General features: G+C 41.5%; 1 protein-coding gene across 5 annotated transcripts in view; it reads left to right on the top strand.

Moving 5' to 3' along the window:
• Positions 1 to 15,626, top strand: part of BMPR2 (bone morphogenetic protein receptor type 2) — a 205,031-nt gene that overhangs the window by 158,657 nt on the left and 30,748 nt on the right. For all 5 annotated transcript variants that reach the window (XM_005573967.5, XM_045367482.3, XM_045367483.3 and 2 more), the window contains 3 exons: positions 3,115 to 3,345; positions 4,323 to 4,437; positions 14,750 to 14,910. In XM_005573967.5, coding sequence (XP_005574024.1) covers positions 3,115 to 3,345; positions 4,323 to 4,437; positions 14,750 to 14,910 — 507 coding nt within the window. The remainder of the gene's footprint in view (positions 1 to 3,114; positions 3,346 to 4,322; positions 4,438 to 14,749; positions 14,911 to 15,626) is intronic.

A 15,626-nucleotide genomic window follows, 5' to 3' on the forward strand; every position in this document is an offset into this window, starting at 1 on the left:
AACTATGGTCCCCAAACCAGAGACTATTAAATAATAGATATGATAGATTTGACTATATAAAAAAATTGTAAGAACTTTCTGTTTTGGGAGAGACATACCATAAACAAAGATAAAAGCCAAATTTGAAAAATAAATTTCAACATATAAGGGAAGACTTGATAAAGAACCGATATAAATCAAGATGAAAGAAACATTCTATAGCAAATGGACAAAAAGTCTAGGTGCTGTGACTCACACCTGTAATCCCAGCTCTTTTGGGAGGCCGAAGTGGGTGGATTGCTTGAGCCTAGGAGTTCAAGAGAAGTCATAGGCAACATGGTGAAACCCCATTTATTTTATAAAAAATACAAAAATTAGCTGGGTGTGGTAGCACATGCCTGTAGTCCCAGCTACTCGGGAGGCTGAGGTTGAAGGATCACTTGAGCCCAGGAGGTAGAGGTTGTGGTGAGCCTAGGCAACAGAGACCCTGTCTCAAAAAAAAAAAAAAAGAAAGGGACGAAATATATTAACTGCCAATTCACAAAAGAATTAAGTGTGGCTGAGAAATGTACAGTAAGATGTCCAATTTATGAGGCTGAAAGAAATACTAGTTAACCCATGGAATTTTAACCATGATTAAGTGATAGAAACACTTCCAAACATTGCTGAATTAATTATATATTGATACAACCTTTTAAAAGGACACTTTGTATAATTTTTACTTGGAAATAGTGTATTAAACACAACATATATCCTTAAATAAATGATGGTAAATCCCCCACCTGTTTTAATAAAAAGTAAAAGCAATCCCCAGAAGCCAAAAATAACGAGAATGGGTTACATTTTACTGGTTCTTTGTGTGTTGAGTAATTTTTTTGTATTCTGGATATTGCGAATATTGTATTGTGGAACACTGGACTCTTCTAAAGTGTGTCAATTTTTGCTATTTTAGTAAGCAATTAACTTGGTTGAACATATACCACAAACCTGTCTGGGGCAGAAACTCAAATCTCAGTTCAGTGATTTTATCTTTTTTTTTTTTTTTTGAGATGGAATCTCGCTCTGTCACCCAGGCTGGAGTACAAGGCACGGTCTCGGCTCACTGCAGCCTCCACCTCCTGGGTTCAATTGATTCTCCACCCTCAGCCTCTATATAGGGATCTTTATGCAAGTATTTAAGTCTCCACACAAGTGACTACAGGCGCATGCCACCACGGCCAGCTAATTTTTGTATTTTTAGTAGAGACGGGGTTTCACTATGTTGGCCAGGCTGGTCTCGAACTCCTGACCTCATGATCCACCTGCCTCAGCCTCCCGAAGTGCTGGGATTACAGGCAGGAGCCATCACGCCTGGCCTCAGTTATTTTATCTTTAGCTGGAGACTGTCTTATATATTCATTGGGTTTCCCTCTCTCTGAATTTCTCCTTTCTAGGGTTCTCCCCTCACTTTTTAGCAACTGTGGCTGTCCCAAATATGTCCTGAGTTTCTCAAGGCCAGAACAATTTTCTGTTTTTCTTTTTTTTTCTTTTTGAGACAGAGTCTCGCTAGGTCGCCCAGGCTGGAGTGCAGTGGCACGATCTCGGCTCACTGCAAGCTCCACCTCCCAGGTTCACGCTATTCTCCTGCCTCAGCCTCCCGAGTAGCTGGGACTACAGGCACCCGCCACCACACCTTGGCTTTTTTTTTTTTTTTTTTTTTTTTTTTTAAAGTAGAGACGGGGTTTCACCGTGTTAGCCAGGATGGTCTCGATCTCCTGACCTCATGATCTACCCACCTCGGCCTCCCAAAGTGCTCGGATTATAGGCGTGAGCTACCACACCTGGCCTCTTTTTTCTTTTTTTTTTAATTTTTTTTTTTTTTTTGAGACGGAGTCTCGCTCTGTCACCCAGGCTGGAGTGCAGTGGCCGGATCTCGGCTCACTGCAAGCTCCGCCTCCCAGGTTCACGCCATTCTCCTGCCTCAGCCTCCCGAGTAGCTGGGACTATAGACGCCCGCCACCTCGCCCGGCTAGTTTTTTGTATTTTTTAGTAGAGACGGGGTTTCACCGTGTTAGCCAGGATGGTCTCGATCTCCTGACCTCGTGATCCGCCCGTCTCGGCCTCCCGCTGGGATTACAGGCGTGAGCCACTGCGCCCGGCCTTTTTTTTTTTTTAATTGAGACAGAGTCTTGCTCTTTCGCCCAGGCTGGGGTGCAGTGGTGCAGTCTCAGCTCACTGCAACCTCCATTTCCCGGGTTCAAGTGCTTCTCCTGCGTCAGCCTCCTGAGTAGCTAGGATTACAGGTGTGTGTCATGATACCCGGCTAATTTTTGTATTTTTAGTAGAGACAGGGTTTCGCCACTTTGGCCAGGCTGGTCTCAAATTCCTGACCTCAAGTGATCTTGCCCGCCTTGGCCTCCCAAAGTGCTGGGATTACAGGCGTGAGGCACCATACCCTGCCTAGAATGATTTTCTACAGCAATTTTAGTTCCACTGCATGTGCTGATTTCAGCCTGCCCTCAAGCTAAAAGCCATAAAAATGGGTAACTTGCCCCATGCCACTTTTTTCTCAAAGCCTTAATGCCTCTCAAGATCTGCCTTTAGATCTTTTTTTTTTTTTTTAATTTTGTCCAGCATTTATAAATGTTCTCTGTGGGCAGGCTGGGTCTGATAGGAGCTTCATCAGCCATACTAGAACAGAATTTATTAATTTCTTGATAATGGAATAAACTGTAAGCAACAGAGAGCTGTGGCATTCCGTTTAAATTTGTACTTTATTGGCTGGGCACAGTGGCTCATGCCTGTAATCCCAGCACTTTGGAAGGCCAAGGCAGGTGGATCACGAGGTCAGGAGATCGAGACCATCCTGGCTAACACGGCGAAACCCCGTCTCTACTAAAAATACAAAAAATTAGCCGGGCGTGGTGGCAGGCACCTGTAGTCCCAGTTACTCAGGAGGCTGAGGCAGGAGAATGGCGTGAACCCGGGAGGCAGAGCTTGCAGTGAGCCGAGATCGTGCCACTGTACTCTAGCCTGGGCGACAGAGCAAGACTCCGTCTCAAAGAAAAAAAAAAGAAAAAAAAAATTGTACTTTATTATTTAGTAAATTTGATTGTTCAATTGTGATATTAATACCTTGCTTTCTTTAAAACACAGCTGATTGGCCGAGGTCGATATGGAGCAGTATATAAAGGCTCCTTGGATGAGCGTCCAGTTGCTGTAAAAGTGTTTTCATTTGCAAACCGCCAGAATTTTATCAACGAAAAGAACATTTACAGAGTGCCTTTGATGGAACATGACAACATTGCCCGCTTTATAGTTGGAGATGAGAGAGTCACTGCAGATGGGCGCATGGAATATTTGCTTGTGATGGAGTATTATCCCAATGTAAGTTCTTCATAAAAAATAAACTAAAGTCACGTGCGGTGGATCACTTGAGGCCCAGAGTTCAGGACCACCCTCGCCAAAATGGCAAAACTCCGTCTCTACTAAAAATACAAAAGTTAGTCGGGGGTGTGATGGCGCACATCTGTAATTCCAGCTACTTGGGAGGCTGAGGCACGAGAATTGCTTGAACCCGGGAGGCGGAGGTTGCAGCGAGCCGACATTGTACCACTGCACTCCAGCCTGGGTGACAGAGCAAGACGCCATCTCAAAAAATAAAAAAAAATAAACTGACATTTATATTAGTTGTTAATCAGACTTCAGAGAGGACCACTGTATTACAGATAGAGCATTGCTGACTCACAAACTGGATTATTCATGTCTGCAGTGAAATAAGGATCTCACGCCAGAATGTGAATCAACTAATTATACTGTTTGTTTTGCTGTCTCCTCTTTCTTTCTGTTTTTCTCTTTTTTATTTAATTTTTTGACAACAAGTTTTTCCATGAAAGAAGCAGTACTTTGATTGACATTCATTCTGATGCAAACTTCTTTTCTCATCAGCAACTGGTAATAGTTTGTAGATAAGCACTTTGAGTAGCACCAGTACATACATGAATATATTTACAAAAGCCTTTTATTTTCTACTTATTAACCATAACAATATAATCTATATTCATACTGGTGAGTGATACACTTTTCTATCTTAATTTGATCAAATAATTGTTTCAAAGGAAATAACCATTCATAATTTTTAATATTGGAGCCATAAAAATTGATGTTTAAATTCCCTTTACCTTCCCTTCCTCTCCTCTCTACACACACAAATGTCATCCTAACTCTTTCAAGATTCTGAAATGTAGTAGTTCATTAGATCTTCATGGAATCCTAACCTATTTGCAAATTCTTTATAAGGATGCGAACTTACCTCTTCATGTTAAAAATCTCCTCTTTTTTTTTGCATTTTTTCCTCTATATAGGGATCTTTATGCAAGTATTTAAGTCTCCACACAAGTGACTGGGTAAGCTCTTGCCGTCTTGCTCATTCTGTTACTAGAGGACTGGCTTATCTTCACACAGAATTACCACGAGGAGGTAAGAGAGTCAATAGATGTAATTGACACTCATGTGGGTTCAGAATTCACAACAGGAAATTTTAATTATATCTTCAAAGTATAAAAGTATAATTTATCTTATCAGAGATTTATTATTAGCTAGTTGTTTGAAAGATTTGGCATGTAATGTATTTGAGATGTAACAGAAAGAGCTTTCCTATGCAGCTGCCAAGATGGCAGAGGGGCAGTCCTGGTGCTTGATAGCTGAGTCCAACTGCTGGGCTACCTGGAGGCTGTCATGACCCAGCAGAGAAAGTAGTGGTCATATGCTGAGAGGACATCACCATTTCTGGCAGTTTCTACAGAAACAAGTTAAAGTACCTAGCCTTCCTCTGCAAGCAGACAAACACCAACCTTTCCCAAGGACCCTACCATTTATGGGTCCCCAGCCATATCTTTTGGCAGACCACCTGCAGTAGGCTGCCCCACAACACCAAGCAAGGCTAGGCTTCCCTGGATCACTTCAAGGTGTTTGATGGAATCCCACTGCCATATGACAAGAAAAAGCAGATGGCGGTTTCTGCCACCCTCAGGGTCATATGTCCGAAGCCTCGAAGGAAGTTTGCCCTACCTGGGGCACTGGGCTCACAAGGTTGACTGGAAATACCAGACAATGACAGCCACCATGAGAGAAGAGAAAGGTCTATTACCAGAAGATCTATTACCAGAAGAAAAGCAGCTCATGAGGCTATGGGAAAAGGCTGAAAAGAACATTGACAAATACATGAAGGTGCTCAAGGCCCACAGACTCCTAGTGTGAGTCCAGTAAAGACTGTTTATTCCTCATGCTTGTCCTGGCCTGCCCTTCTTCCATTGTTGCCATGGGGATGTAGGGGACCCAGGGGCAACAGTCCAGGTGCCATAGGCAGCCTGGGACTTACAAAGCTGGAGATAAGAAATGAATCTTAGTCACTGTCTTTCTATTAGGTTACTTTAAACAACTCTAAGAGTTGTGCAGACATAATTTGTCTATGATGTACTTGTTTGCAAGAGAGTTTCATCAAATCATTAGTAAAAACAACCAGCTACTTCAGTTGGAATGTTAGCAGCCCAGGCGCGATGATTCATGCCTGTAACCCTAACACTTTGGGAGATGAAGGCAGGTGGATCGCTTGAGCTCAGGAGTTTGAGACCAGCCCAGGTAACATGGTGAAACCCTGTCTTTACAAAAAATACAAACATTAGCTGGACATAGTGGCATGCACCTGTAGTCCCAGCTACTTGGGAGACTGAGCTGGGAGGATTGTTTGAGCTTGGGAGGTGAAGGTTCTAGTTAGCTGAAATCACACCACTGTATTCTAGCCTGGCTGACAGCTAGACTCTGTCTCAGAATAAACAAGAACAAAACAAAACAAAAAAATAGCAAATGTGTATAGGAACACTAATTAAAGAGGTGCCCTACCTTGTGAATGGGGAATCTGTTTATACTTCCTACCTCGTCATATACTGTACTCTGCAGCTGTTAGGATGTGAGAAAATGCTTCTAGGAACAGTATGAGCCTGGTGTTGTACAGGGTATTTATGGATGTATAGGCTAGGAATATATGCACCCAAGGGATTACAGGCATTGTATTCCATTCCCTATACTTTGTGATGAGAAACAAATAATTTTAAAGAAAAAAAGAAAAGAAATATAACAGGAAGAATAAGAGAAAGAACTTTGGCTGGCATGGTGACTCATGGGTGTAATCCCAACACTTGGAGCGTTCAAGTGATCTCAGGGATCACTTGAGCACAGGAGTTTGAGACCAGCATGGGCAACATAGTGAGACCCTTTCTCTACAAAATGTAGAAAAGTTAGCCAGATGTGGTGGCATGCGCACATAATCTGAGCTACTTAGGTGGCTGAGGTGGGAGGATTGCTTTGAGTCCAGGAGGTCTAGGTTGTAGTGAGCTGTGTTCATCCCACTGCACTCCAGCCTGAGTGACAGAGTGAGATCCTGTCTCAAAAAACAAAAAAAATGAAAGAAAAAGAACTTCAAGATTTATAGGGGCCATTAAGAATTTAATTCTTGGCCGGGCACGGTGGCTCATGCTTGTAATACGAAAACTTTGGGAGGCCGAGGCGGGCAGATCATGAGGTCAGGAGTTTGAGACCAACTTGACCAACATGGTGAAACCCCGTCTCTACTAAAAGTACAAAAATTAGGCAGGCGTGGTGGCGCGCTCCTGTATTCCCAGCTACTGAGGAGGCTGAGGCAGGAGAATCGTTTGAACCTGGGAGGCAAAGGTTGCAGTGAGCTGAGATCACGTCACTGCACTCCAGCCTGGGTGACAGAGCGAGACTCCCTCTCAAAAAAAAAAAATTAATTCTTGTCCATCAATAATTTCTGAGTTGGGTGCAGTGACTCATATCTATAATCCCAACACTTTGGGAGGCCTAGGCAGAAGGACTGCTTGAGCCCAAGAGTTCAAAATCAGCCTAGACAACATAGTCAGACCCCCATCTCTACAAAAAGAATTTTTAATCAGCTGGAGGTGGTGGAACACACCTGTGGTCCCAGCTTCTCAGGAGGCTGAGGTGGGAGGATCGCTGGAGCCCAGGAATTCTAGATTGCAGTGAGCTATGATCATGCCACTGCACTTCAGCCTGGTGACAGAGTGAGACACTGTCTCAAAATAAAAGAAAAATGAATTCCTGTTCATACTCTGAACATTCTTCCTCCAACATATAAATGCGAGCATACTTAGAAAATGTTCTTTTCAAAAGAAACTATCCACGGAGTAAACAACCTACAAATGAGAGAAAAATTTGCAAACTGCACATCCAGCAAAGGTCTAATATCCAGAATGTATAAGGCACTTAAACAATTGAACAAGCAAAAAACAGCCACATTGAAAAGAGGGCAAATGACATCAATAGACACTTGCCAGAAGACAACATATAAGCGGCCAACAAATATATGAAAAAATGCTCCATATCACTAATCATCAGAGAAATGCAAATCAAAACCACAATGATAATACAATCTTACACCAGTTAGAATGGCTGTTAATGAAAAGTCAAAAAACAACGGATGCTGTTGAGACTGTGGAGAAAGGGGAACACTTATACGTTATTGGTGGGAGTATAAATTAGTTCAGCCACTGTGGAAAGTAGTTTGGAGATTTCTCAAATAACTTTAAACAGAACTATCATTTGACCCATCAATCCTATTACTGGGTATATATCCAAAAAGAAACAAATAATTCTACCAGAAAGACACAGGTCTTCTGTTTTTTACAGCACTATCCACAATAGCAAAGATATGGAATCAACCTAGTTGCCCATCAGCAGTGGACTGGATATACAAAATGTGTTACATGGCCAGGCGCGGTGGATCATGCCTGTAATCCCAGCACTTTGGGAGGCTGAGGTGGGCGGATCACCCGAGGTCAGGAGTTCAAGACCAGCCTGAGCCAACATGGAGAAACCCCATCTCTACTAAGAATACAAAATTAGCTGGGCGTGGTGGTGCATGCCTGTAATCTCAGCTACTCGGGAGGCTGAGGCAGGAGAATTTCTTGAACCCAGGAGGCAGAGGTTGTGGTGAGCTGAGATTGTGCCATTGCACTCCAGCCTGGGCAACAAGAGTGAAATTCCATCTCAAAAAGAAAAAGAAAATGTGTTACACATACACCATCGAATACTACACAGCCATAAAAAAGAATGAAATCATGTCCTTTGCAGCAACATGGATGGAGCCGGAGTAGGTTATGCTAAGCAGGAACAGAAAACCAAATACCACATTTTCTCACTTTATAAGTGGGACGTAAACATCGGGTACTCATGGACATGAAGATGACAGCAGTAGAAACTAGGGACTACTGGAGTGGGGAGAGAGGGAGAAGGGCAAGGGCTAAAAAACTAACTGTTGGGTACTGTGATCGTTACCTGAGTAACAGGATCATTTGTACCTCAAACCTCAGCATCCTACTATAAACCCAGATAACAAACTTGCACATGTACCCCTGAGTTTAAAATAAAAGAGACCAGGTACCATGGCTCACACCTGAAATCCCAACACTTTGGGAGGCTGAGACAGGCAGAGAGCCCAAGAGTTGAAGACCAATGTGGTGAAACCCTGTCTCTACAAAAAGTATAAAAAATTTAGCCAGGCATAGTAGTGCGCACCTCAGGAGGGTAAGGTGAGAAGATTGTTTGAGCCTGGGAGGCGGAAGTTACCGTGAGCCAATATCTTGCCACTGCACTCCAGCCTGGGCAACAGAGCAAGACTATGTCTGAAAAATAAATAAGGATAGGCACAGTGGGTCACGCCTGTAATCCCAACACTTTGGGAAGCCAAGGCAGGTGGATCACCTGAGGTCAGGAGTTGGAGAACAGTCTGGCCAACATGGTGAAACCCCATCTCTACTAAAAATACAAAAAAAAATTGGCCGGGCATGGTGGCAGGTGCCTGTAATCCCAGCTGCTCGGGAGGCTGAGGCAGGAGAATAAACAAGAGCGAAACTCCATCTCAGAAAAGAAAAATAAGTAAATAAATAAAAGAAAAAAATGTTCTTTTGATTCTAGGGCATTTTCAGACTTTTTAAAGCTCATTTATGGACCTTAGGTTAAGAACCTCTTAGCTAGGCTATATTTTCCTTGTATTTATTTTGTTTAAGTGAACTACAGTGCATCATTAATTGTTTTTAATTTTTAATTTTTGTGCATACATAGTAGTGTATATTATGAGGTACATGAGTTTTTTGTTGTTGTTGTTGTTGTTTGTTTTTTTGAGACAAGTCCCGCTCTGTTCCCCAGGCTGGAGTGCAATGGCACAATCTCAGCTCACGGCAACCTCTGCCTCCCTGGTTCAAGCAATTTTCCTGCCTCATCCTCCCAAGTATTACAGGCATGCGCCCAGCTAATTTTTGTAATTTTTTTTTTTTTTTTTTTTTTTTTTTTTTTTTTTTTGAGACGGAGTCTCCTTCTGTCTCCCAGGCTGGAGTGCAGTGGCCGGATCTCAGCTCACTGCAAGCTCCGCCTCCCGGGTTTACGCCATTCTCCTGCCTCAGCCTCCCGAGTAGCTGGGACTACAGGCGCCCGCCACCTCGCCCGGCTAGTTTTTTGTATTTTTTAGTAGAGACGGGGTTTCACCATGTTAGCCAGGATGGTCTCGATCTCCCGACCTCGTGATCCGCCCGTCTCGGCCTCCCAAAGTGCTGGGATTACAGGCTTGAGCCACCGCGCCCGGCCTAATTTTTGTAATTTTATTAGAGATGGGGTTTCACCATGTTGGCCAAGATGGTCTTGATCTCCTGACCTTAGGTGATCTGCCTACCTCCGCCTCCCAAAGTGCTGGGATTACCAACATGAGCCACCGTGCCTGGCTGGCTTTCGTTTCAAAGTCACCTCATTGTCCATCATGCCAGTCAGCAGAGAAAAGTAAGGGAAGGTAAAAGGAATTGTCCCTTTCTGTCTCCAGAAGTCCCACTCCTATGCTTGTTTGTTTCCCAGAACCTAGTCCACACTTAGTTCCAAAAGAGCCTGGGAATATAGTTGTTGTTGTTGTTTTTTCCTGCTTGCATTGCTGCCTCAAATAATATTGGGTTCTGTTACTAGGTAGGAAGAGAAGAATACGTTGTGGGGTTTAGTCTTTGCTCGTGTTTCAGAGCTATGTAGTTATATTCCTTGTCATAACTGTGGTCTTCCTCACCTTTCATGCATATTTTTGCTAGTTGTTCAGAGCATCTTTTTTTTTTTTGAGACAGAGTTTAGCTCTTGCTGCTCAGGCTGAAGTACAGTGGTACTATCTCAGCTCCCTGCAACCTTCGCCTCCCGGGTTCAAGCAATTCTCCTGCCTCAGCCTCCCGAGTAGCTGGGATTACAGGCACGCGCCATCACGCCCGGCTAATTTTGTATTTTTAGTGGAGATGGGGTTTCTCCATGTTGGTCAAGCTGATCTTGAACTCCTGACCTTAGGTGATCTGCCCGCCTTAGCCTCCCAAAGTGCTGGGATTACAGGTGTGAGCCACCGCGCCCAGCTTGGAGCATCTCTTTAATACATTTGCTTTCTCAGTTTGTTTCAATATACACCTCACCTCATAGACACCCCTAAGTTAACTTTGCTATAATTCTGTCTTTGTGCTTTCTTCTACCCTCATCCCTTGCTGCATTTTCTTGTCATATTATAGCCTTGACATTATTTTTTCAATCTCTCTGACATTTTTAGTGAAGAGAACTTTAATATATCAGTTTCTTAGATCTTTGTTCCATTGTATATTAGCATGGATCATTTTTTCTAGCTGATACTTCATGTATAAATAATTTATCCTGAATAATTTATCAGTTCATTTATCTTGACATCTTGCTTCTCCTAAATACAGAATTGTCCAAAGTATTGCCTGTGTCAGCAACTTGATGCACTTACTGTAGTGCTTTAGCACATTAACCACTGGACTGTGTCCACTTAGCTCTTAAATATTATACTGCCTTTAAAACGTTGGCTTAGCACAGAACTTAAAATACCATCCTTTTCAAGGCTTGCATAATTTAGCAAGGTTTCAAGTCAAATGTAGGCTGAAAAGAATGATTGCCATCAGATATAAGTTTTATTTATTTATTTATTTATTTATTTTCTTTCTTTTTTTTTTTTTTTTTTTGAGACGGAGTCTCGCTCTGTCACCCAAGCTGGAGTGCAGTGGCCGGATCTCAGCTCACTGCAAGCTCCGCCGCCCGAGTTTACGCCATTCTCCTGCCTCAGCCTCCCGAGTAGCTGGGACTACAGGCGCCTGCCACCTCGCTCGGCTAGTTTTTTGTATTTTTTTAGTAGAGACGGGGTTTCACCGTGTTAGCCAGGATGGTCTTGATCTCCTGACCTCGTGATCCGCCTGTCTCGGCCTCCCTAAGTGCTGGGATTACAGGCTTGAGCCACCGCGCCCGGCCTAAGTTTTATTTAAACAGAACAGTTACTCTGAAACATTAGCTAATGTTACCACTAAATAAGGGTAATAGTCACCTTTTTAAAAACTGAGTACATAGATGCTGCTATTGCATGTAAATATAGTAGCTATTTGAATTTGTGGGTTTTTTTTTTTTTTTTGAGACAGAGTCTCACTCTGTTGTCCAGGCTGTAGTGTAATGGCATAATCTCAGCTCACTGCAACTTCCGCCTCCTGGGTTCAAGCGATTCTCCTGCCTCAGCCTCCAAAGTAGCTGGGATTACAGACACCCACCATCATGCTGGGCTAATTTTTTGTATTTTTAGTAGAGACAAGGTTTCACCATGTTGGCCAGGGTGGTCTCAAACTCCTGACCCTAAGTGATCCATCTGCCTCAGCCTCCAAAAGAGCTGGGATTACAGGCGTGAGCCACTGCGCCCGCCCAGAATTTATGTTTTTTACCTGATTATTTAAAAGATATTCCCTGGCCAGGCGCCGTTGCTCAAACCTGTAATCCCAGCACTTTGGGAGGCCGAGGTGGGTGGATCATGAGGTCAAGAAATCGAGACCATTCTGGCCAACATGGTCAAACCCCGCCTCTACTAAAAATACAAAAAAATTAACTGGGCATGGTGGCACGTGCCTGTAGTTCCAGCTACTCGGGAGGCTGAGGCAGGAGAATCGCTTGAACCCGGAAGGCAGAGGTTGCAGTGAGCTGAGATTGCCGCCACCGCACTCCAGCCTGGGCGATGGAGCGAGACTCCATCTCATAAATAAATAAATTAATAAATAAAATTCCCAAGTACAGATGTTTCTTGACTTACAATGGGATTACATCCCAATGAACTGATTATAAATTGGCTGGGCATGGTAGTTCATCTCTGTAATCCCAAGCACTTTAGGAGGCCGAGGCAGGAGAATCAAACTCCTGAGCTCAGAAGTTTGAGACCAGCCTTGGCAACATAGTGAGACCCCGTCTCTACAAAAATAAAAAAATTAGCTGGCTGTGGTGGCATGCACCTGTAGTCCCAGCTATTTAGGAGGCTGAGGTAGGAGGATTGCCTGAGCCCAGGAGGCTGCAGTGAGCCAAGATCTTGCCACTGTACTCCAGCCTGAGCAACAGAGCGAGACACTGTTTTAAAAAAATGAAAGAAAAAAAAAAACATCATGAGTTAGAAATATTGTAAGTTGAAAATGCATTTAATACATTTAACCTACTGAACATCATAACTTAGGCTAAACTATCTTAAATATACTCAGAACACTTAATTAGCCTACAGTTGGCCAAATCATCCAGTACAAAGTCTACTTTATAATAGATTGAATATCTCATGTGATTTGTTGAATACTGTTCTGAAAGTGAAAAAAAGGAATGAAGTATGGTTTCTACTGATTGTTTACTGCTTTCACACCAATGTAAAGTTGAGAAATCATAAATCAAACCATCTGTAAGTGAAAGATCATCTGTATGCCTATACTATAATATTTTTACTTGAAGTGCTCTTTCACTGAATTCTGTCCTTCCCAGCATCTTCAGATATAACTTTGTTATTTAGGGTAGAAATTTGGTAGTAAGGAATTACACTGTTATTACTTATTCAGCTGTTTGTTGCTTCAGAATAAGGAAGAATTGAACCTATTTATTTCTTTGTAATAAGATCTCCCTATGAATTTTTTCCATATTATAATAGCAATGCATGCTTATTACCAACGAAATAGCTGACCAGAAAATAGATACAGACAACTCAGACTTCACCAGAAAATTACTGTTAAGTAGTTTGTATATAGTTTTCATGTCGTTGGGAGGGCAGGTGGGATAGCACTGGCAATATGTGTGTGTAAATATCCATAGATTGACTGTTTTTGTTCGGGTTTTAAAAATATATATATAACTAATATCTTGTTGTGCTTTCCTTTGAGATATTTGCCTCCTGCAGTATTCTGCCCAGGGCAGAATTATTGTATGTTCCACCCTCCTTCCACACCCAAATAAAGAAAATTAAAATGAGTACAGAGGGAAGTTTGAAAGGGAAAACCTGTCTCAAAAGGGCAGTCTATAGTTCTACCCATTGATTTGGTATTATTATATAAATATATTCCAGAGTTTCCATGAGTTTTCCTATATAAACATTAGTTCAAGATTGTACGACATATACTTATGTTGTGGCTTTATCCAGAGTAAGAAATGCAGCTCTTGCAGGAACTGAGTAGGAGCCAAGTTAATACAAGCTTTGGAAGACTGGAGAATAGGAAGTGGGTAAGGGAGGAAATGAGAAAGAAATCAACTCTGAGGTGAAGAAACTTGGTAATTCCTATTTTTTCTTCAAATTGTACTGGTGCTTAATTTTTTTATATCAAGGATTATTATTATTTATAGTTGCATTATTGGTGAAATTGCATTTGAATGCTCATTAATGAGAGTAATACATCTCAATACTGAGTCTATTTGTGCCAAAATACAAATCCTCAGTAAATGTATTGACTTTGTTCTTATTGCTCTGTTTTTCTCTATACCTAGGCAGATATTTTAAATTTCAGAAATTGTGCTATAGAATTTTTTTTCAGTTCCAGAGCTATGATTTCATTTAATATAAGGTTTATATAAGATTTCCCTACATAAAAGAAAAATATAATGTAATTATATTTGGTGAGAGGCTTAGGTTAGATTCATTCTTTCAGTCAGCAAGCATTTACTTTGGTTCTACTCTGTGCCAAACCTTTTAAAGTCAGGTAAAAGATGTTCTCTTTCCGCCTTCATGGAACCTGTAGTCCTATGATAAGGATAAAAAAGCAATAGAAGGAACATAACACTACTTTGCTTCTATAAAATCAGAAAAACAAGTTTTCGTATCTTGGTGAGAGATACCACTTCCTTCACTTGTTTCTCCAAACCATTGTAAAACTATTTCTGGTTAGATTTGAAAAGCTGAGATGGGTTTAGAGATATGGCTCAACCTCAGGGCAGAATTGGAATGTGCTGTCACAGATTTGATCTGTTAAGCCACAGGAGAGCAGTTTAAGATTTACATTAAAATTTTGGGGCTCCATTAGTTTTTCACTGATACTTATTTTAGACAAGCAGACTTTTTTTTTGTTTTTGGTGTTTATACCAAATATTCCTTTCTATATTGCCTCCTTTTACAGCCCTATACCATAAATGAAGAAAAAAAAAAAAAGTGCGTGTTAGAATCTGAAGCGGCATCATGTTTGTTAGTTTAAATGTTTAATTAACTATACATGCAACAGGAGTTATATTATAAAATATATTAGAGAATAGTGATGAGTGTGAGTTGAAATTTTGATTTGTCTTTTTTTTATTAGAAAATTAATGAACAGAAAAATAACACTACTTCTATATTTATGTGTGTTCATTTCATGTTCAGTAGTCCCTTTTACTCATTGATAAATATTTGAAATTATCCAAACAGATCATTATAAACCTGCAATTTCCCATCGAGATTTAAACAGCAGAAATGTCCTAGTGAAAAATGATGGAACCTGTGTTATTAGTGACTTTGGATTGTCCATGAGGCTGACTGGAAATAGACTGGTGCGCCCAGGGGAGGAAGATAATGCAGCCATAAGCGAGGTGAGTGCATACAAAAGGTATCACACTGATGTGCTTTGAAATGATAATGAATTTAATTCAAACATCTACTGGCTGGGCGTGGTGGCTAATGCCTGTAATCCCAGCACTTGGTAGGCCCAGGTGGGTGGATCACCTGAGGTCAGGAGTTCGAGACCAACATGGTGAAACCCTGGCCAACATGGTGAAACCCTGTCTCTACTAAAAATACAAAAATTAATCGGATGCAGTGGCACACACCTGTAATCCCAGCTACTCAGGAGGCTGAGGCAAGAGAATCGCTTGAACCTAGGAGGTGGAGGTTGCAGTGAGCTGAGATTGTGCCACTGCACTCCATCCTGGGTGACAGAGTGAGACTCAGGACAATTATCTTCATATACTGCCAGTTATAGAATACTAGGAATTACAAAATTAGGAAATATAAAAGACATCTCATAAAGGCCTTTGTAAATTTCATTAGTTTATTTTGGAACTCAATGCCATTTCAAGTCATTTTTACAAGCGTTAGGAACAAATTTGTAGGAACTGATTTTTGAGGCAAGGGTAAAGTTACCAAGTTGAAGATAACAGTCCACCTTCTGATAATCACCATTACAATGTGGAGCATAACCTTCCCAACTTTGTTCTCTGCATTCATATATACTTGTCTGTACACAACATATATATTTTTTTGTGATTTTATTTATTTATTTATTTTAAGATGGAGTTTCACTTTTGTT

The sequence above is a fragment of the Macaca fascicularis genome, chromosome 12 (genome assembly GCF_037993035.2).
Source record: "Macaca fascicularis isolate 582-1 chromosome 12, T2T-MFA8v1.1".
NCBI classification, from domain to species: Eukaryota; Metazoa; Chordata; class Mammalia; order Primates; family Cercopithecidae; genus Macaca; species Macaca fascicularis.